The 22,756-nt window shown below is 44.3% G+C and overlaps 1 protein-coding gene across 2 annotated transcripts in view; it reads right to left on the bottom strand.

The window, feature by feature from the left end:
- The window catches only part of Atg4b (autophagy related 4B cysteine peptidase), a 38,987-nt gene that overhangs the window by 13,040 nt on the left and 3,191 nt on the right, over positions 1 to 22,756 (bottom strand). For both annotated transcript variants that reach the window (XM_029561662.1, XM_008829162.3), the window contains exons 2-7: positions 13,962 to 14,063; positions 13,787 to 13,858; positions 10,258 to 10,356; positions 9,546 to 9,647; positions 9,077 to 9,149; positions 5,365 to 5,444 (exon numbers count right to left, since the gene is read on the bottom strand). In XM_029561662.1, coding sequence (XP_029417522.1) covers positions 5,365 to 5,444; positions 9,077 to 9,149; positions 9,546 to 9,647; positions 10,258 to 10,356; positions 13,787 to 13,858; positions 13,962 to 14,063 — 528 coding nt within the window. The remainder of the gene's footprint in view (positions 1 to 5,364; positions 5,445 to 9,076; positions 9,150 to 9,545; positions 9,648 to 10,257; positions 10,357 to 13,786; positions 13,859 to 13,961; positions 14,064 to 22,756) is intronic.

Below are 22,756 nucleotides of genomic sequence, written 5' to 3'. Positions count from 1 at the left end.
TAAAATAAAGCTTGAAAAAAAAAGTCAACTCTCACCAACTGAGAAGATCTTTTTCTTTTTCCTTTGGAAATCTTCACTGTACACATTTGGCTTTAAGCCACTTCTGTTTTGACTGTCTTGGACAGCTTTTAAGTTTTTTTTTTAATTTATTATTTTATGTATATATGTGTATTGCCTGCATATATGTAAGTGCACCCATGTTGTACAATGCCCTTGGAGGACAGAAGAGGCCGTTGGATACCCTGGAACCAGAGTTACAGACAGTTGTTAGCTGCTATGTGGGTGCTAGGATTGAAACCCGGGTCCTCTACAAGAGCAGTCAGTGTTCTTAACCACTGAGCCATTTCTCCAGCCCCTTGTCTGCTATTCTTATACTGGTATTTAATTTCCCTTCTTTGGGGTCATTTGTACTTGCTAACTGGTCTTTTCTAATCTGCAAATTTTCCTTTATCTAGGGACTGCTGACCAACTGCTACAGTTATGAAGGTCTAAATCCATCAACGTATTGCTGGGCATTGTGTCTCACATTTGTAATCCTAGCACTAGAGAAGCTGAAGCAGAAGGATTACTCAGAGTTCAAAGCCAGCTTGGGCTACAAAGTAAGAGCCTGTCTTAAAAAAAAAAAAAAAAAAAAAAATTCAAGGGCTGAAGAGATGACTCAGTGGTTAAGAGCACTGACTGCTCTTATAGAGGACCCGGGTTTAGTTCCCAGAACCCACATGGCAGCTAACAACAGTCCATAACTCCAGTTCCAGAGGAATTCAGCACCTCCTTCTGACCTCCCTGAGCATTGCATGACACCAGTGCACTTATACACATGCAGGCAATATACTCATAAAATTAAATAAATATCTTAAAATATTAAAACTCACATGAATATATCAATACTAAAGACTGACAGAGCCTACTGGGTAGGACTCTTAACTAGCCTTCAACAGAGGTGGATGGAAGGACAGGCAGGAGGGTAGTGGTGACATTTCAACCAGCAAGGCTTCCCTCTCCTAGTATACTTTCTCAAAAATCTGAGTGGGACTGCCATTGTCCAGCTCTCTCAGGAGGAAGGTGGTTTTAGTAGCGGTTAGTGTTCGCTAACTGATCCATCCACAGGCAGCTCCAAGACATTAGAAGGAAAGAAACTACTGCTGGCCACTGCACTGTCCTCTAGCTTTGCTCTGCTGCCATCTCTAAAAGCAGGCTACCTTGGGCAACTTTCAGCAGTGGGGTAAAGACGCAGCTTGATTTCTCCATTAAAAAAAAAATTTAATTACTTTTATCTGTGTGTGCACATATATACCACAGCACCCATGTGCTACACCACGAGTGTGGAGGTCAGAGGACAACTTGGGGAGTTGGCTGTTTCCTTCTATTATATGAATTTCAGTGATCAAACTCAGGTTGTCAGGTTTAGCAGTAAGTTCCTTTATTCACTGAGTCATCTTGCCAACATTCTTCCTGCCTTCACTGAAGCCATCAAAAGCCAAAGGCAGCTGGCAAAACTGAGAACTGTCCATGTACCCCTATCTCATCATGAACTGAAGCCTGTCTACCAGCTTGTCTTTCACCACGTTTCCTAAATTCAGTATCAGCAATGTTACCCTTATCCTTGTCATGAGCACATCACTTCTCACTTAGCCCTGGTCATAGTTATGGTCAAGCAGCCTCTAGCACCCACCAGGAGCTGTTAAAGATACAGGCTCAGGCTACCCAGGATCTATCTGATCCACATCCTCCTGATAAGGCCTTGGTTCATGGACTCAATGGTCCAACAGGACTACTCCAGACAACTCCGAAACCAAAGAGACTGGATCACCATGGCCCCCACAGTACCACATGTGTGTGTTGAGGCGAGGGTGGCTGAAAGGTAAAGGGTTGACCTGGCAGGTAAAAGAGCTTGCCATGCAAGCCTAATGACTGAAATCTGAGGTCATGGTAGAAGGAGAAAACTGACTCCTGAAAGTTGTCCTCTGACCTCAACATGGCATATGTTACACCATAGCACATGTGTGCCCACAAATAAATAACTTTTTTTTTTATTCTATTATGTGTATGAGTGTATGGCCTGCATGCAGGTGAGTGCACCAGTGTCATGCAATGCCGCAGAGGTCAGAAGAAAGCTTCAGATTCACCTGGAACTGGAATTAAGGACAGTTCATAGCTGCCTTGTAGGTGCTGGGAATCAAACCTGGGTCCTCTGCCAAGAGCAGTCAGTGCTCTTAACCGCTGAGCCATCTCTCCAGCCCATAAATAACTTTTTTTTTAAACCTACTATGGGAGGCCAGAGGTAAAGAGGCCTGATGTAGTGGCACACACCATTAATCCCAGTCATCTTTAATCACAGCAACCAGGAAGCAATATAATCCTTGTGAATTCAAGGCAAGTCAGGTCTACATAGTAAGCTCCAGATAGCCAGACTACACAGTGAGACCTGACTCAAAAAAAAAGGCTACTATGGGGACTGGAGATGGCTCAGTGGTTGAGTGCTTCTGCTCTTGCAAAGGACTAAGTTTGGTTCCCAGCACCTATGTCAGGCTGCTCAGAACCACCTGTAAGTCCAGCTCCAGGTGACCCAACACCCTTTTTAGGCTTCCAAGGGCATCTGCAGCTCCAGGTGACCCGACACCCTTTTCAGGCTTCCAAGGGCAAACATGCATGTGCACACACACATGCACGCACACAGAACAAATCTTTAGGAACATTTCTATACATTTCGCAGTCTTTAATAAATACAAATTTGGAAATAAAATTAAAAACCCGTTACCAGGGGACTATGGGAGGGTCCCAAAGGGGGAAAAGGAAGGGAGTATAAAGATGATTTTCTGTATGACATACACAAAAATTCAATAAAAATTTAAATTAAAAATATTAACATGTTTTGTTACCAGGGAAAAATACTTATGATACTACATATGGTTTTTGGTTAATTTTTGTGTTTTGGGTTTTTCTTTTCTGTTCGATGTATGAGTGACAGTATTAAGGGTAGAGCCTAAGGTGTCTACCACTGAGTTACAGTCATAGCACTTTTAGTTTTTGATATAGGGTCTTATGTAGCCCAGATGGCTTTGAACTTATATGTAGCTGAGGATAACCCTGAACTTCTGATCTTCCTATCTTCACCTTCCAAATGCTAAGTAAGGTTACAGACATGGACCACCATGCCCAGACTACATAAATTTTTGAAAAGCCCTGAACATTGCAAAGAAGCATGCCAAAGTGCTAATATGGCTTATTTCTCAGTGGTAAAATCAGTGATATTTTTTTCTTTGTATTTTTCCCAAGTTTTATATAACTTTAAAAAAAATGAGATGGGCTGGAGAGATGGGTCAGCAGTTAAGAGCACTGGCTGCTCTTGCAGAGGACCCGGGTTCGATTTCCAGCACCCACTTGGCAGCTAACAGCTGTCTATAACTCCAGTTCCAGATGATCAGCCATCCTCTTCTGACCTCCATGGGCACTGCACAACATAGATGCACTTACATACATACAGGCAATATACTCATACACATAAAAATATTTTTTAAAAATGAAAATGACAGAATGAAGAGATATGCATTTCCATTAAAGTCTCAAGTTTATACACTCTGAGGAGGAAAAGAATCATGAAAACTTGTTAGGGTAAAGGGCTACAGCTCTAGGATTACCGCTGCTCTTCCCCAGTGTCATGTCCCTAGCTCCCTTCCAACACTACACAGACAACACTTCCTAGAATGACCAGGGGATGAAGAATTGAGACAGAGGCTCAGCATCCTGACAGGGGAGAGGCATGCTTATGACTTGATAGGTGTGCTGTGGCACAATGAGGAAGTGGCCTGCACATTATAGGCATATGTGAAAGACCCACCCTATTGTAGATCTGTGCACTTCTGGGGCAGTGTCTCTTAATTTACTCTTTAAGTTATTTGTGTGTCTCCATGTAAGCACATGCACATGTGCCATAGCACACAAGTGGAGGTCATAGGACAACATATGAGAGTTGGTTCTCTCCTTCGACCATGTAGGTTCCTGGGATGGGGCTCAGGTCATCAGGCTTGGCAGCAAATGCTGTTAATCACCAAGGCATCTCACCAGCCCAATTTGCCTGTATGTATGTAAGTGTATCCATGTCATGCAACACCCAGGGAGGTCAGAAGGGGCACTGGATCCCCTGGAACTGGAGTTACAGATGGTTGTTAGCTACCATATGGGTGCTAGGAATTGAACCCAGGTCTTCTGCAAGAGCAGCCGGTGTTCTTAACTGCTAAGCCATCTCTCCAGCCCCCAATCTACACTTTTTAAAGCAAATGTAGTACAAGGCAACTGCCTAGAGATGGAACTCTAACCTCACTGGACTTGAAGTAGATTTTTAAAAATTTTTTATGTGTATGAGTGTTTTGCCTGCATGCATATAAGTACACCTGTTTTGTGCAGTGCCTGTGGAAGCCAGAAGACGGTGTTGCATCCCCTGGAACTGGAGTTATGGATGGTTGTTAGCCACCACATGGGTGCTGGGAATCAAACCTGGGTCTTCTGCAAGAGCAACCAATGCTCTTAACCCTGAGCCATCTCTCCAGTCCCATGAAACAGACTTTTTTTTTTTTTGAGACAGAGTCTCCCTGTAGCCCCAGCTAGCTATGTAGACCAGGCTGGCCTTGAATTCACAGAGATCCACCTGCCTCTGCCTCCCAAGTGCTGGGATTAAGGGCATGAGCTACCACGAAACATATTTTTGAGGAAGTCCTTGGGGAAAAGGTGCTGCTGGGTCAATTATGAATACATTAGCAACACAGTCTGTTGCATCTCAAGCAGAAGTTCACTTAGGGTGGCTGTTAAGCCAATCTTTATTTTCTTCCTAGACATTAGCTTGGCTGTCTGATTTCCCTTGGACTTTGGTAGACCTTCCTTCCAGAACCATGAAAGTAAAATACTTTCTCCATGTGACTCCTCTGCTGGAGATGGAATAGCTGAAAAACTGTTCTCACACCTCACTGTGGTGCATTAATGCCGTGAAAAGCAGCATACATTTACAGAGTTTGCTTTGAGTCAAGGCTGCCCTGGCCTTGAATTCATAGACTCAAGTGATCCTCCTACCTTAACCATCCTCATGGTGGGATACAGTCCTGTGCCACTGTACCCAGCTTTTAACACATTGCCTATAACTGACAAAAACAGTGGTAACTCGCCACTGGAGAGAGCTAGCTCTCCTCCATTAGCCTGGTCTACACAGTAAAATAATGAATTCCTCAGCTGTTTAACACAGCCCTCTACCTACTGCGAAGTACCAGTGCTGCTTTGAGACAACTCTCCAGATGAGGCACCTTCTTGGGTTCAGTAGGGAAAATTCTGTCACCCACAATTTCTTTTTGTTAACTGAAACTGAGAGCCACTTACTGATTTCCTCCATCACCACAGTGTTGTCCATTGCTATGTGAACAGCCAAGGAGCTCCATGTGTCAAACACAGCAAGTTTCCTACAGAAAATGAGAGAACACAACATGAGCTTTCCACAGCATGAGCACTGCACCACTGCAGTGACAATCGTGAGGTTTCAAGGCTGTGTCAATACCACAGAAAGGAAGAAAGCTGGGTACTGTTCACCTGGGGAAATGTCAGTTGCCCTCTGTTAGGAGACAAAGCATATACAAAAGAATGGAATAGCAGTAGGACCTGAACACAAGCTCAGGTTTCTTACAACCTGGAGGCAAGTCCAGCTCATCATGAGTAGCTCCTCCCCTCTAGCACCTACATTCTGAACTGACAATCCCAGAAGCCTGATGAGCAGCAAAACTGTGGCCACCAGTCTGGAAATGTAGCTACAGATTTCTGGCTCTGAAAGGAAAGCAGACTGCAACCATACTATGTATAGGATACAATCTTGGATGCCACAAGGGTGTGGCAGAAGGTCTACTAAACATCGAGAAGATGGAAAGAAGGAACAGTCCTAGCACAGGAACAGTTGCCAAGGCCCTAAGCTACAAGGTCCCAGTATGTCTAGGGACACAAGAAGAGGTCAATGCTGGGAGGCACTTGGACAGCTATTCAGAGCCACATCCCCTCTGAAGCAGAAGCTTGGAAAGGCTTCAGAAGAGCTAGCACTTCCTCCCACTTAAGCTCAGCCACATTACTATGGACACAGACCCAAGAGAGTCAAAGCAGTACTCCCAGCGGGTATCCTGAGGAAGGCAGGCAGACAGAAGCAAGCAAGCAGGGCAAGTAGTATGTGCTACACAGAACCCAAAAGCAGGGATGGGGAAGCGAAGGGGCAGCTAGAGAGACACAGGCTGTGCAGCAGAAGCAAAAGAACAGCCCAGGTGGGTCCAACAGGAAGCTTCCAGGCCGGAGTCAGAAGGCATACAAAAGCCCTAAGGTAGGAGTGTATGAAGAACACAAGTATGCCATGCCAGTGTGCATTTGGGTGGGGGTGGGGGGGTTTTAGAGTGAGTCATACTGCTGCGACCAGCAAAGAAGCCCAGAATAGTTCAGAACCACAGAGAAGGCTACTGCATCTTTTTTTGAGACAGGGTCTCCCTATAGCCCCAGCTGCCCTGGAACTTATTATGTAGACCAGGCTGGCTTTGAACTCAAAGATCCACCTGCCTCTGCCTCCTAAGTGCTGGTATTAAAGGCATGTACTGTACCACCACGGCCAGCAGGGCCTACTGCATTTTATAGAGAAATCTGACAGAATGAGGACCAGGGTAGGGAAGAGAAAGGATGGGCGGGGAAATGGTTAGAGTTGAGACATATTTCAGGTTGGCATGCTCAATTAAGATAGAAGTCGGGCTAGAGAGATGAGAGATGGCTCAGCAGTTAAGAGCACTGAATGCTCTTGCAGAAGACCCAAGTTCAATTCTCACCACCCACACAGTGGCTAACCACCATTCGTAACTCCAGTTCCAAGGAATCCAGTGCTCTCTTATGACCTCTATGGGCATGGCATGACATGGGTGCACCTACCTACATGCAGGCAATACACACAGTAAGATACAAATAATAAAGTGCTGGGCGTGGTGGTGCATGCCTTTAATCCCAGCACTTGGGAGGCAGAGGCAGGCGGATCTTTGTGAGTTCGAGGCCAGCCTGGTCTACATAGTGAGTTCCAGGACAGCTGGGGCTACAAGGAGACCCTGTCTCAAAAAAGACAAAAAAACAAACAAACAACAACAAAAAAAAAAACCAAAAAACAAAAAAAATAATAAAAAAGTTTAGGGGCTGGAGAGTTGGCTCAGCGGTTAAGAGCACTGACTGCTCTTGCAGAGAACCCAGGTTCAATTCCCAGCACCCACATGACGGCCATGAACCACCTTAACTCCAGCTCCAGGGGAATCCGAAGCCCTCTTCTGACCTCCGAGGCAATGCACAACACGGGTACACTCACATACATGGCAATACACTCATACACATAAAATTTTTTTTTAAAAAAGTTAAAAAAAGAATAGTGAGAGACAGAAGTCCAGCCAGGCATGGTGGTACACGCCTTTAATCCCAGCAGAGGCAGGTAGAGCTCTGTGAGATTGAGGCCAGCCTGATCTACACAGTGAGTTCCAGGTGAGTTGGGGGCTGCATGGAGACCCTGTCTCAAAAAGACACATACACACACATACACACAAAGAGAGAGAGAGAGAGAGAGAGACAGACAGACAGACAGACAGACAGACACACACACACACACACACACACACACACACACACACACACAAAGGTCTAGAATCAGTCCAGATTTTGGCCTGGACACCTGAAGGTCTCTAACATTATCCCTTGTGGGAAAAGCAGGCTGGTACAGGGAAGAGTCGACAAAGTGCTCTGGCCTTGAAAGCTAACATGCCTCATCAGCAGCCAGGTGGAGATGCAACCAGAGTTTGAAGATGTGACCCTGGCTGTCCTTGTATAGAGAACTTAGTGAAAACCACAGGCTGGGACCTAGATTTACAGCCCTTAGAGGCTGGGCAAAGGAATCTGGCAACAGAAGCAGAGGAAGCCAAGTACAGGAGAAAGCATGGCTGAGCAGCCATTTCCAGAAGAGGGTAATTACTACACCAAGGGCTACTCCCTCCTGGTGGAAACAGGGATAAAGTGAGGCAATGGACAGGACCAAAGCACTGAGAGTAACCTTGCCAGGGTGCTCAGAGTAGCAGTGGAAGGTAGCGGTGCAGGAGTGTCAGTCTAGCAGACTACATCACAAACCAGAGACAGGACTTGAACAAGGCCTCTAAAGGCACAGGGGCCAGGGGCAGGCAAGTCACAAATAAGTCAGGCAAAGGAGCCACAGCCAGTCATGTCCTGGGAGGGATGGACATCAAACATGGGAGAAAAGAAAGTGTCCAGGAAGAGCCTAAGGGAGATGGCCGTTGCAGATAACAAGTATTGAGGTGTCAGGGGATACCCCAAGTATTGGGATAGACTTGTTCTGTATATCAGGTGATACACAGAACAAACAACTGCACAAGGCAGGACTTCAAGGGGGAAACTACAGCTAGTGACAGACTTGGGAGATACTGGCTTTCAGTCTAGTAGGGAAGAGGCCCTACGTGAGTCGTGGGGTACTGGCTCAGAGTACCCCAGAAATACTGTGATACTGGGGTACACAGCCACAGGGAAAAGTGAGCCAGGTCAAAAGACATGGAGGAACCATACTGAGAAGCAGCAAGTCCCTGGAAATTGCAGAAAGAGTCATTTCAGAGGAAATAATGGAGCAAATGTCTCTTAAGAACAAGTAAGGCAAGACAGGATGAAATAGGTAGGGACTTGTAAAGTAAAGTCCAGTGGATTCTGGACAACATGAGAAGGGTTTCAATCTGTATGGGTATCTCTGACAAGCCTGCAGAGGTAGAGGGCCAAGCAGCTGCAGGAATAGTACCAGAACTAACATGGTTCCAGCTCTTAGAAGCCCTTGGATCTGTATGGCAATCAGAGAACAGGGCCATCCTAGAGCTCTGACTACTCAAAGACCAATGGTCATGGTCACCTAGGGGATCCTCCTGAGTTCATAAGCAAAGAATCAGAATGCCTTATTTCTGTGGCAATGAGGACTCAAGGAATAGGTAAATGCCAAGAAGAACTCATGCTGACCCCGAGAAGCAGAAAGGCTGGGTTCATTACGTACTTGAGGACCTGGGCGACAGTGTTCGGCCCGTACCACTGGCCTATAGACTTGCCTTCACCAACTCCCATTTGCGCTGCAGGAAATAGACCCAAGTTAGTGACACAGCTCCCCAAATAGCGCACACACACACACACACACACACACACACACACACGCAGTGTGTCACATCTAGCGCATCAGTTAAACACTTCACAGAAAGGCCTAAATAGGACAGCAAACCTTCAGGCAGGGCCTGGTTCCCCCAGACTGCATGGAATAGCACTCACTGAAGGCAGTACAGGGACAGGGGCAGGGTAGGGCTTGGGGTATGAGCTAGTGCTGGAACATCCGCAGCATCTCCCAGAGATCAGAGGCCAGAGTGAGCTAGGACCTCATTCTCCAACTCCACAAGACTTGGAGAGCTCCCAGGGGAGCCCCAAGGAGTCTGCCTTCTCCATGGAGGCAAGCCTGGCCCACACTTAGTCCCCACCTATCTGATGGATGGAGTAGTAGCTGTCCTTCCTGTCTAGGAAAGCGTTGAGGACACTGAAGTAGCTATCAGGCTGTCTCTTCCGTTGTGCCCATCTCCAGTCTATTGGAAACAAGATGCAGGAGATTAGTTTGACCACGACACAAGTAACAACTTTTCCTTTTACACAGGGCTCAAAATTCAGATGGTATACAAAACCTTCTTTCAACATTTTTAAAATTAAAAGCCAAATTCTCAAGAATTTCAAAAACACACACACTATCTCATTAGAATAAACTTTGAAAGCAGAAAATTTTTAGCAGTTTAAAGATAATTTCTAAAAAATAATCATTTACATCAACACTCTTTAAAGTCAGCTTTTCTGCCAGTCCTAGTGGTTCAGGCCTGTAATCCCAGCTACCTGAAAGGCTAAAGCAAGAGAATTACAAGTTCAAGGCCCGTGGGCAATTCAGTGAACTCCTGAATCAAAATATAAAGTAAAAGAGAGCTGAGGATGTAGCTCAGTAATGGAATGCCTGCCTAATATATTCAAGGCCCCAGTACCACACACACAAAAAATAAACATTTAAAAAGATCAGTTTTTATCAATAAAAACCAATGGGCCATTACTCAAAAAACAAACAAAACACCTAAATTCTAACCCATGTTTTGCCCATGATGTGCTTCAAACATTTCTTACCACATAGACCTCCCCTGAAGCACCATAACTCACCTCGGCCTAAATGCCGGCATACCAATGCCTGGGCAAAGATCATCTGTCCACAGCGCAGCATGCAGCCCCAGCCCGTGTCCGAGGTGGGGCCGGTTCCCCCTGTTGTAGACAAAAGAAGAAGCACTCACAATCTGAGGGCCCCACAGAGGCAAGGTGTCCAGTGACGAAAGGCATGCAGTCAGTTCCATACCATGGGCACTGACACACCCCTACCCCACACCACCCTGCTTAAGTATCTGCTATATCTCAGGCAAAGTACAACTCTGAAGACTTAGAATACAAGGGCCACATTTGCCAGGGAGTAGAACATCTGAAATCACCCTCAAGATGGGCAAAATAGAGAAATAAATTAGTCAAGCAGCACTAGAAACAACTGGCTAAGAAAAAACCTCCAATGAGTACCCCAGAAGATGCGGAGTTAAACTAGGAGAACAGCTTCCAATTACCAAAAGGGCAGAAATTCAAAGGCTACATACATGATGTCTAGTGCTGCTGACAGTAATGGCTAGGGTGGTCTATAGCAACGGGAGTGACAACTCTACATCTTCGAGCCTATGTTCTGAGCCTCTCCACTCATGTCCACTCACTGGGCTTGGAAGACTGACAAGCACTGTAAAAGCACATTTAACATGACAGGCATATGGAGGATGTTCTCAGCAGGCGTTCAGGGGAATGCCACTGTGCAGCTATAAGAAAGAGGATCAGCCTGTGAGGCAGTGAGGGGCATGACTATACACTGTGCATGAGAAAGAGACTCTCAGGGGCCAGTGGACAGGGCCTTTCCCCACCTCCAACCTGCCACCAATCTTGCCCTACAAATCACCACTGCAAGACTCAAGGAATATGCAGGCTACACATGATTCTTAGGCCCATGATGACTGCTTCATCCACAGCAGCTCATCCCCAGTGTAACTGTTAGTTTGAATTGTCAACTTGACATGATCTGCCATCACCCGGGAAGAGAATCTCAAACAGTACTTGTCTAGATTAGGTTGGTCTGTGGGTATGTCTGGGAGACGTTGTCTCAATTACATTAATGGATGCGGGAAGACCCAGCTTGAAGGTGGGAGGCATCATTCCCTGGGTTTGAGTCCTAGACTGCATAAAAAAGGAGAAAGTGAGCTGGTTATGGGCATGCGTACATTGATTTGTTCCTCTCTGTTTCTTGACTACAAAGGCAAAGTGACCAGCTATCTCAAGCTCCTGCTGCTGTGACTTCCCCAAAATGATGGGGAACCTGGAACTGTGAGCTAAAATAAAACCTTTCTCCCCCAAGCAGCTCTGTCAGGATATTTTATCACAGCAACAGAACAAAACGAAAACACCCAGCCTCAGGAATGTCCACAACTTGTCACATACTAAGGGTTTCTCTTTAGGTCTGGTGTCCTCTCCAACACCCTGACAGTCACTGTATACCATGGTCATGCAGAAGCAGACTGAGAGATGTGATCTAGACATTTATGGAAAGAACAGCTAGTTATTCTTGAACCATAACTGACAAATTATATCGCTGAATGTGAATATGGGGGGGTGGAAATATTATTTCTCATACTTCAATGTCCTAGAACCTCAGGCCCATAGGCCTGCTTTACTTCTAGGCCACTTTGAAGAACAGATGAAAGGCCATCTGAGGGAGGCCATCAGAGTGGACTGGCCACTCTGAGTGCAATGTCAGCCTAATGTCCAATCTTGGTGTGTAAAAGATAAGCCCGATAACTGGTCTCCAATCTAAAGAATTTCTTTGAATCAGACTTTCAATCTCCCCACACAGAAGTGTCAAACACACTAGAAAAACTGACAAACATAAAGAGAATCTGGTTCAGCTGGGAGTAGTAGCCCATATCTTTAATCTCAACACTCGGGAGATAGAGGCAGGTCAATCTTTGTGAGCTCAGGCCTGCCTGGTCTACATAGCCAGTTCAAGAGTTCACTAGAGGCCAGCCAGTGTTACTCAGTGAGACCTTGTCTCAAAACAACAAACAGATGTTTCAACAATCTGTCTCAACCAAACAACCAAACAACAAAACCTCAGTCATGACCTGCGTCTGTTCTAGTAACAAGGTGACTGCAAGTCCTAGTAACTAGCAGTTAACATGAAGGTAGAAAAATCACTGCCCTACAGAACCAGGGTCCTAGGTTTAGAGTTCTGCCACTACAGGGTGAGACCATAGCCAATTTAACTAGAATTGCTGTAAGGATGAAATAAAGTATCCAGAATTTTTTTTTTTTTTTTTTTTGTCCTTTTGAGACAGGGTCTCCCTGTAGCCCCAGCTGACCTGGAACTCACTATGAAGACCAAGCTGGCCTCAAACTCATAGAGATCCGCCTGCCTCTGCCTCCTAAGTGCTAGGATTAAAGGTGTGAGCCACCATGCCTGGTGTGTCTGGCATTCTTATGTCAAAACTATTAAGTGAAACTTTTCCTCCTTCCTGAAGCATATACATTTTGTCAAAGGTTGCAACAAAGTGGGGTTCTCAGGCTAAGGAGATGGGTCAGTGGGTAAAGCACTTGCCACATAAGTTTAAGGAGACCTGAGTTCCTCAGAACCCACATAAAGCTCAGTGCAGTAGTATACTTCTACAATCCCAGCACTATTTTGGGAAGATGGGAGGTGAGAACAAGAGAATCCCTGGAAGTTTAATTTATGGACCAGCAGGATTGGTTTATACAGCAATAAATAAAAGACCCTGTCTCAATCAAGGTGGAAGGTGAGGATCAAAACCCTAGGTTGTCCTCCAACCTGCACATTACGTACTTGCACTCACACATACACAGATGCAAACACACACAAATATTTAAAAAAAAATAAAGGTGGGCTGGAGAAATGGCTAGTTAAGAGCTGGCTGTTCTTGCAGAGGACCTGGGTTCAGTTCCCAACACCTACATGTCAGCTAATAACAGCCTGTAACTCCTGTTCCAGGGGATCTGATACTCTCTTCTAGCCTCACTGGCACTGAATGCACATGGTACACATTTATACTTGTAGGCAGAACACTCACACATATAGAACAAAAATTAAATCTTGGGGCTAGAGAAACGGTTCAGTAGCTAAGAACAGTGGGTGCTCTTACAGAGGACCTGGGCTAGGTTCCCCAAATCTATATGGTAGCTAACAACGGTCTGTAACGCCAATGTCAGGAAATAAAACACCTTCTTCTGGCCTCCATGGTCAATGCATGCATGCGGTACACTTACATGCAGGCGAAAACACTCATACACATAAAAAAATAAAATATAGGGGCTGAAGAGATGGCTCAGAGGTTAAGAGCGCTGACTGCTCTTGCAGAGGACCCGGGTTCAAGTCCCAGCACCCACATGGCAGCTACAAACCATCCTTAACTCCAGTTCCAGGGGAATCCAAAGCCCTCTTCTGACCTCTGCTGCATTGGACGACATGGGTGCACTCACCTACATGCAGGCAATACACTCATACACATAAAATAAAAATAATAAAACATTTAAAAATAATAAAAAAATAAAATATACTAAAAAAATAAAATACATCTTTTAGAAAAAGTAGGGTACTTACCAATGGCTGGAAAGTTTCTCCTATACGTAAACCAAAGTCTGGATGCCACATCAGACAAGATTTCATCCTTCTCTAGTTATTTAAAAGAGGAAGACAAACACAAAGTGAGAGTCAGCAGATGACTACTGTCTCAAGATAATTTCTGCATAAGTTATTGGAGCCAAGTGACTGATACCTGTGAAAATGCTGTATTTTCTACCCAGAATCCAAACAGGCTCTGAGGTCTCAGGGAAATCCTCAAATTCAGCAAACCGAAGAGTGTCATAGGTCAGAGTAGCTGTAGAAACCAAAGAAACATATTATCTGGTTTCATAATTTCATAATATTAGGGATCACTGTAACATTTCTACACTAGATTGGAACTTCCATAATAGCTATCATGAGCCAATGTGTGAGCACAAATGACAGCCTGTAGGACAGCTGCACTGCTGAAGTTTAGGACAGGAGTCAGCCAAGCCTTCCAGAGTCTAAGCCACAATGTTAATGTCTGACAGCTGACATGATAAAGAGCTACAGAGACCCAAGTTGGAGACAGCTGGAGGGGAAGAGGAGGAAAAAAGGCTCCCTGTGAAGTAAAAAATTAAGCACTTGGTTGTTTTAGACTTAAAATGTTTTATTTTCTTATTTTAAATTTTTAAAAAATTTTATTTTTATTTTATTTGTATGAGTGTCTTGCCTGCATGTGTGTAAGTGCACCCATGTCATGCAATGCCCAGAGAGGCCAGAAGAGGGTGCTGGATCCCCTGGAACTGGAGTTACGGATGGTTGTTAGTTGCCATATGGGTGCTGGGAATCAAACCCAGGTCCTCTGCAAGAGCAGCCAGTGCTCTTAACTGCTGAGCCATCTCTCCAGCCCCCTCTTATAAATTCCTACTCCTCCTCTCTCTACTTCATGAATGCTGAACTTACAGGTATATACCACCACATCCGGTTTATGTGATACTGGGGATCCAACCTTGGGCTTCATGTATATAGGCAAGCATTCTACTATACTGAGCTACACCCCCCAGCTCAGATTTAAAATGGTTAAAATCCACACCATTTCTCTCTATAGACTAGAGACACCTCAGAAAAAAACAAAAAGTGGTATAAGCATTGAGATACCCAAGTTTCTCAATGCCACTGTGGCAGTGTATACAGAGATGCTGTGAAGGGAAAGCAACCTGAGCTTCCAGGAGATGGGCTACCAGTTCACTCTGATCCCAGGGTTAGGAGCAGTTACCTACAGAAGAATTTGGGGCTACCCCTCTGAGAGCCTGAGCCCTCTGCAAAAGTGCCCAATGCAAATGGATGCCAAGAGGCCCTAGGATCAAAGTCTGGCATCTCTTCACTTTGATGCTGCTACTGAAGGGCAACAGTTCACATTCTAAGAAGGGGCTGGTGCAGAGCCAGAGTGACCTGCTGTGCTAATAAGATCTGAGCACCAGCAGATGTTGGCTTCAATTAAGAAACAAGAAAGGCATTTTGATAGCTGTTGGAGAGGCTAGAGTCCAGTCTTGGCAGACAAAAGAAAAATGAGGAAGAAACCAATAAGGGATGCTTTTGGAAGCTCTCGTCAAGAAATTCTAATGGACTCTGATATGAACATTTGAAATTTGCCCTGTTATGACTTTTTTCTGGTTCCCCATCTAGAACTTGTAATGCTAACATGAATGCATTCACTCATCAAACTCTACCTGGTTTGTAATGGCAATTATCACCCAATTTTCCTTTAAAAATACCCAAGGGGGAGTCTTCTAGATAGACCCACTGAAGGGGTACCCCAGTTGCCTCACCCTGAGTCCCTGTTCAGCATGGAAGAAGCCAGAGCGGTCTATGTCCAATTTCCTATTGGCAATTTGGGTAACCTCTTCAGAGGATGGTGTGATAAGAATAGGAGGTAGGAATTGGCTAGGCAGTTAAGAGTAAAAAGACCCCATCTGATTCCCTATCCACAAGTTGGGTAACCTCTTCAGAGGATAGTGTGATAAGAATAAGAGGTAGAAATTGGCTAGGCAGTTAGTGTAAAAAGACCCCAAAGAAAAGTAGCCAGTTTCTTAGCCAAAAGTCAAAATGTCCTTGGACCTCTTAACAACATACTTTGTTCCAAAGGCCAAAAGAATGTCAAAAGTATTTGGGAGCTTTTATTTAATCCCTAAAAGATTTTAGGGTTTCAGAGGGGAGAATGTTAGAGTAGCTAAAAGCAAAAGGAAAGGAAGGGAAGGGAAGGGAAGGGAGGGAGGGGGGAAGGGAGGGAGGGAAAGAAAGAGAGAGAGAGAAAGGAAGAAAAAGAAAAAGAGAAGAGAAGATGAGGTTGCCAGAAAAAAGTGATGGGGAGATATGGGAGAAGTCGGAGGGGAGGGAGTGGGCATGGATTTGATCAAAACACCTTATATGCATATGTAAAATTCTCAATAATCTTTTAAGTTAAAAAAAAGAACAAAATAAACAAACAAAAGAAAAAGGAAGAAGAAACCATGTATTAGATAAGCTGTGTTTGGGCCTGAGTTCTAGCACTGTTTAGCCATGAGTTCAATGTTACTGAGTCAACATTGAGCATTGGAAAAGGGATCTATCGACAGAACCATGCATGAAACAAGTGTACAGAGGCCGAGCGGGGTGGCGCACGCCTTTAATCCCAGCACTGGGGAGGCAGAGGCAGGAAGATCTCTGTGAGTTCAAGGCAAGCCTGGTCTACATAGTGAGTTCCAGGACAGCTGGGGCTACAGGGAGACCCTGTCTCAAAAAGACCACCCCCCCCCAAAAAAAACAAGTGTACAGAAAAAAAAAAAAAGGAAACAAGAAAGGGCTGGACATGGTGGCATATGCCTTTAATCCTAGCACTTGGGAAGCAGAGGCAGATCACTTGTGAGATTGAGGCCAATCTGTTCTTCTAGGTCAGTTGGGACTACTAGTGAGACTCTGTCTCAAAAATAAAATAAAAAAATAAAATAAAATAAATAAAGAGAAATGAAATAAGAGAAAGTGAAAAAAAGAAAGAAACAAGAAAGGCCCAGGTCTTCCTGCCTACCGAACTGCAGCTCAGAGACCTGTGTTCTGCATTGTTCCCAAAAAAGGGTGCCACCAGCAGAAGGGCATGAAGTCCAAAATCTCCTAAGATGCACACAGTACATTCAGGGTACACCAAGGGCAAAAGCAGTTCCCAGCTGCTCTTCAGAGAGCACAAAACTTTGTTGCCTCTCAAGCTTCCATTGTGTATCACCACTCATATCTCTTACACAAAACTTCACAGGGCATTTTGGAAAATCAGAAACACACCACCAGTTTCTTCCATATCTGAATTAATTAATTTATTTATTTTGATTTTCTGAGACAAGGTCTCATTATACTGTAGCCTAGGGTGTGTCACCATGCACAGTTTATCTTTGGTAATAGTCCCCTTCTGTAAGAATAACATGTTAACTATTTTAAAACACCAAAAACTACTCAGTTTTAGCACTTAGGAGGCAGAGGCACATAGATCTCTATGAGTCTGAAGCCTACATAGAGTTCCATGTCAGCCAGAGTTACATAGTGAGACCCTGTCTCAAAAAACAACAAAAAAAGGGGGTTGGAGAGATGGCTCAGTGGTTAAGAGCACTGGCTGCTCTTGCAGAAGACCCTAGTTTGAATCCCAGCACCCACATGGCGGCTAACAATCATCCATAATTCCAGTTCCAAGGGATCCAACACCCTCTTCTGTCCTCCTTAGGCACTGCACAACATGGGTGCACTTACACACATGCAGGCATAACACTCATACACATAAACAAAAAAATAATAAATTTTTTTAAATTTTAAAAATAAAAACCAAAAACCAAAACAAACACACAACACTAAAAACTGCTGAAGACTACAGAAACACATAAACTACCCAAGGCCTCACTACCAGCCAATCTTTATGTACACACTCTCCCTACAACTTCACAGGACAAGATGGAATCATATCATACAGCAGTTTCATTCTCTCCATCATTACCTGTATCTAAGTACAGATCTCCATTCAACTCCCCAACTCCTGGCTCAGCAAAGCCGAAAATGCTCCTAACTTCAGTATCCTCTAGGGTGTTCCTAAGCCCCTGCTGTGCACTGTGGACAAGGATACCCAGTGTGTTCAAAATTCTGTGCTGGGCACAGGCCACAGCAATGGTGAGTACCACCTCTGACCCCCTGACTGAAACCAGAGTTTAAATCCTAGCTAGGACACTCACAGATTAGAGGTTCCTGAACTACTTACTAGAGTATTGTAGACAATCCCTCATCCATAAAATGGGATAATGACAGGACAGCTCTGCCACACAGCTAAGAAGTTTTCATAAAAGATTTCCCATGAAGTGCTGGCAGGCAGAAGGGCACCAATGTCAGTGGTGTCATTAGTTATCAAGGATGCAGAACCACAGAGTTGAAAGTACACATATTTTATTATGCTTAGAAGGCTTCACTGGGTACAGTCACAGGCTGGGAAGTACTAGAAAACATCCCCAAAAGCACAGGCCCTGACAAGTCCTCAGCAAAAGAGCACTGCTGAGGCTTTCTGACCATGGCAGGGGCTCTGGGAATACTGGGGCCAAGTCCAGTGGGCCTCATCCTGGAACTCTGCCCTTCTGTGGTCTAGCTACCTGCTTTTAAAAACAATGTCAACCAAGCTGCTTGGTGATCTGAAGTCCAAATTAATTTCTATCATTTTTTATATAAGGTTGTATCTGCACCTGATGATAAAAGGTTAAGTTGGGATAAATTAATGCTCCTAACTATCTGTAAATCCAGTTCTGACACCCTCTACTGGCCTCCAAGAGCACCAGACATGCACAAGGTGTACATACATACATGAAAGCAAACACTCATATATAAAAATAAAATATATAAATAGCTGAAAAACACGTGTCTCCACTCTCTAAGGCAGCAAAAGGCAGAGCAGGCAAATTTCTTAGGTTTATTAACAAACTTTACAAGCAAGGAAGCCAACTTCAAAGTGAAAGTAGTAAGCAGGGCTCTAGTAAATTCAAAGGCATCACTGACTCTCCTATTGTAACTATGAAAATTATAAGGAACCAAAACCACCAAGAGGCAAACATAGCTCCACCACCAGCTTCACAGCAGCTACGAAGCAACCACATTCATTACTGCCCCAAGCCCTGTGCTCTTCACTGTCTATTGAGAGAAGCACCCAGGTCTCTAATAGAATCCTGCATTCTATGGCCCTAGACCTAGCTGTAAATATGCTATGTATGCTATTCTCCCATTCCTCCTACCACACTGCACTCTCCTCAGGTTTGAATGGTTTTTACCTTGCTCCTGAAAAGACACTGTGAATGGGAGCATCTATCACAGTCCTGAAGACAGTCTCAGCAGTGAGGCATGGCATTCAAGAACCCAGCTGTGCCAGGGGTCTGAGGCCACTAGTAACCAGTTAGAGGATCCTCATAAGGCAATAAGTACCCTTTCTATGTCTCTACTTTCTGTGGTGAAGTGGAACAGTTGTGATTTCCTCATTGGGCTGGGAAGTCAGGGTTCCATAGCTGTGAATCATAGTGGGATTGTCATAAGGATGCTTTCAGGGCCAGCCTTCTCCAGTCCTTGAAATGGTGAAAGTTATAAACATAGGAAGAGATATATTCTGTTCCTAAATGGAGGTGCAACAATGTGCAAAAGAATCCAATCAAATGTGTGAAATTTTTCACTAAAACTGATTCGAACCCAATAAACTTCCCTCAAGAAAGACACGCAACTTCATTTAGAGCAGAAGGTGGCTATGCCACCACATGGGCCAGCTCAAACATCTTTGACCTTTATCTTGGAGAATCACCATCAGTGGTCCGTGGCCTCAATGAAGAACATACAGAGGCTCTCTTAATCCTTTTGTTATAGGCATCTCTCCCTGCCCTGGAAGATAGGAGAACACAGGCTATTTTCTGAGAATACCTGACCTGGCCTGGGCATACTCACAGTGCCAACTGAAGAGAAGACATGATGAGATGCCATTCACCAAAGCACCACCCAGGCAACAGGCACTAAAGTGGAAGATACCTGACCTTCTGAATCCACTTTAAATGGAGGAAGGAAAGGTTTTCAAAATAAGGGTTTGAATTTTAAGGTTTACTTTTGAAGTACATACAGCACACTTGCTATCCTTACAGTACATGCCAACACTTCTCTAAGTTTCAGTCTCCTCACCCAAGAAATGGAGAAACACCACTACCAGTTCTGCCCAAGAGGGGTGCGAGCCCAAGATACGTGCAAAATTTAAGCTCACTATCACTGGCATATGCCCAGACTGACCAACACAAAGACTCCTTCCTCTGGACACCTCTGGGCCTCTGGATATCTTTAAAGATATTCAACTACACAGCCTATTACCTTTTATCATCTTTACACCCCACCACATGTCCCTTAGGAAGTACTGTGCATGGCTCCTGCTACAGAGAGACAAACCTTGAAGAGAAAACCAGTCTCCAGACCCCCAAGGAACAAGTTAAATTTGCTACGAGATGACATGCAGGGAAAGCAAGATGACCACGGACCTTCTGCCCTAGGAAAGAAGCCACTTGGAAAGTTTTCTCACTTGGTCAAGCACCCTAGGTGCTTAACTTCCCCCAACCTCTTCCTGGGACTTCTGTGATTTCAACTGGCAGAGAAATGGAAAGTATTTAATAATATCACAGTGCCATTAGAAAAAGCACAGTGATGTCATATCATTTATCTGACAGGCAGAAAAATAGGGAATTGTGCTCAATGTCTTTAACTCCTTTTTTCACTTTCTACAAATTACACTGTCATTTAAGCAGGGAAAACCACAAAAACATACAACCAGCAGATCTCTTTTAGAGATTACTATAATGTATCTCATTCTTATACTTTGAAGCTGGAAATGATGGCTTGTGCTTGTACTTCCAGCACTTGAGAGGGTAAGGAAAGAGGATCATCTGAAACCAGTTTGGAATATGCAGCAAGTTCCTGTCTCATTTTTTTTTTCAACCAACGAAATTACACTTTATAATATAAATTCAGCAGAAGGGTTCCTTCCTTCCTTTGGAAAATTCTTACGGTTAATAGTTTCCCTGTAGAAGAAAGTCAGAACTTTAACTGCCAAGCAGGTTGGACAGATGCTCAGAGGTTAAAAGAACTTGCTGCTTCACAGAGGACCCAGGTTCAGTTTCCAACACCCACATGGAGGCTCACAACTGTGACTCTAGTGCTAGGAGATCTGACACCCTACTCCCAGCCTCTGTGGGCACTGCATGCACATAGTACAGTTATATATATTCAGATAAAACATTCACATACATAAAATAAAAATAAGCCAGGTATGAGAGCATATGCTTTTAAACCCAGTATTTCAGAGGCAGAAAGATCTCTGAGGGTTGGAAGCCAGCTTGGTCTACATGGTGAGTTCCAGACCAGCCAGGACTACATACTAAGGGCCTGTCTCAAAAAACCAACTAAACAAGCAAAACACCCAAACAAAAACAATCTTCAGCTGCCAGAAAGCTAGAAAACTCTAGTATGAAACACTAGACAGAATGTCCCCACTAAAATCTACTGCTCTAGGCTAAGGATAGAATTTAATTTGGTAGAATGCTTGCCTAACTTACATGACACCCTGGGCTTGCTCTTCAGTACCACACAAACTGGGCTGGTTGAAGAACATTTGTTGTTTTGCTTTTTTTTTTTTAATTTTTATTGAATTTCTGTGTATTGCATACAGAAATTTTTTATACACCCTTCCCCTTTGGCACCTCCCATAGCACCCCCAATGGAGTTCATACATTGTCATTTGTGTTAAGGCCTATCATATAAAGTTAGTGTCCCCAGACGTCCCTCAGTGCAAGTTCATCCACAGGGTTGAACTTTGCAATCCTAGCCTATAATCCCAGCACTTGGGAAGTGGAGGCAGGAAGATCAGAAGTTCAAGGTCACCCTCTGCTAAATGGGATAAAAAGCATTTCAGATTTTTGAAATATCTGCATACAAATAATGAGGTCTCATTTGAAAAAGCACTATGACCCCAATACAAACACAAAAATTCACTGAGGTTTCATCTATACACTTTATCACAGAGCCTGAAGACAATTTTAAAGTGTCCACGTGTGTCCGCATGCACCTGCATAGGCCAGAAGAGGGCACTAGATCCCCTGGGGCTGGAATCATAGTTGTGAGATGCCCAATGTGGGTGCTGGGAACTCACCTCTAGTCCTCTGATGGAGCAGCAAGCATTCTTAGCTGCAGAGCCATCTCTCCAGCTCCCTAAAGGTAATTTTATAACATACTTTTAATGTGATGGTGGTTTTTGGTTGTTTTAATTATTTTTGTCTGTTTTTACAGTCTGGGTTCTGAACCTAGTACCTTACACATGCTAGGTGGATACTCTACCACTGAGTTATATCTCCAGCCTTCTTATTTTACTTTTTATTTTGAGACAAGGTCTCACTAAGTAAGTTGCTCAAGCTTCCCCTGAACTTACTCTGTAGCTGAGGCTAGCCTATAACTAACTGTAACACAGGCTGGCCTCAAACTTGTGGCAATTCTCCAGTCACAGCCTCCTGAGTGGTAGGATTGCAGGCCTGAGTCATCATACCCAGTTGTTTAAGATAAGGTCTCATTAGGAACCCCAGGCTGGCCTCCAATTTGTAATCCTCCTGCCTCACCTTCCTGAGTGCTGAAATTACAGGCATTATCACATGTACTACCACACTAGGCAGTAAGAACTTGGTCATTTCATAGTTTCTGTTTGCTTGTAGACAGGGCCTTAAACATCTTGGGCCGGCTTAGAACTCTCTGTATAGCCAAGGATGACCTTGAACTTCTATCTGCCTGCCTCCACATCTGGAGGAGCACTAGGATTACAGGCATGTGATACTATGCCTGGTTTTACTGAATTCGGGGATCAAGTCCACGTTTTTACATATGCTAGGCAAGTATTCTATCAACTGAGCTACATTCAACCCTTTCATTCTAAAAAACTGTGGTATTAGAAATGAACACAGGGCCTTG

The sequence above is a fragment of the Nannospalax galili genome, unplaced genomic scaffold, assembly GCF_000622305.1.
Source record: "Nannospalax galili isolate Female #2095 unplaced genomic scaffold, S.galili_v1.0 scaffold453, whole genome shotgun sequence".
Taxonomy (NCBI): domain Eukaryota; kingdom Metazoa; phylum Chordata; class Mammalia; order Rodentia; family Spalacidae; genus Nannospalax; species Nannospalax galili.
This window is presented reverse-complemented; position numbering and strand designations above follow the sequence as displayed.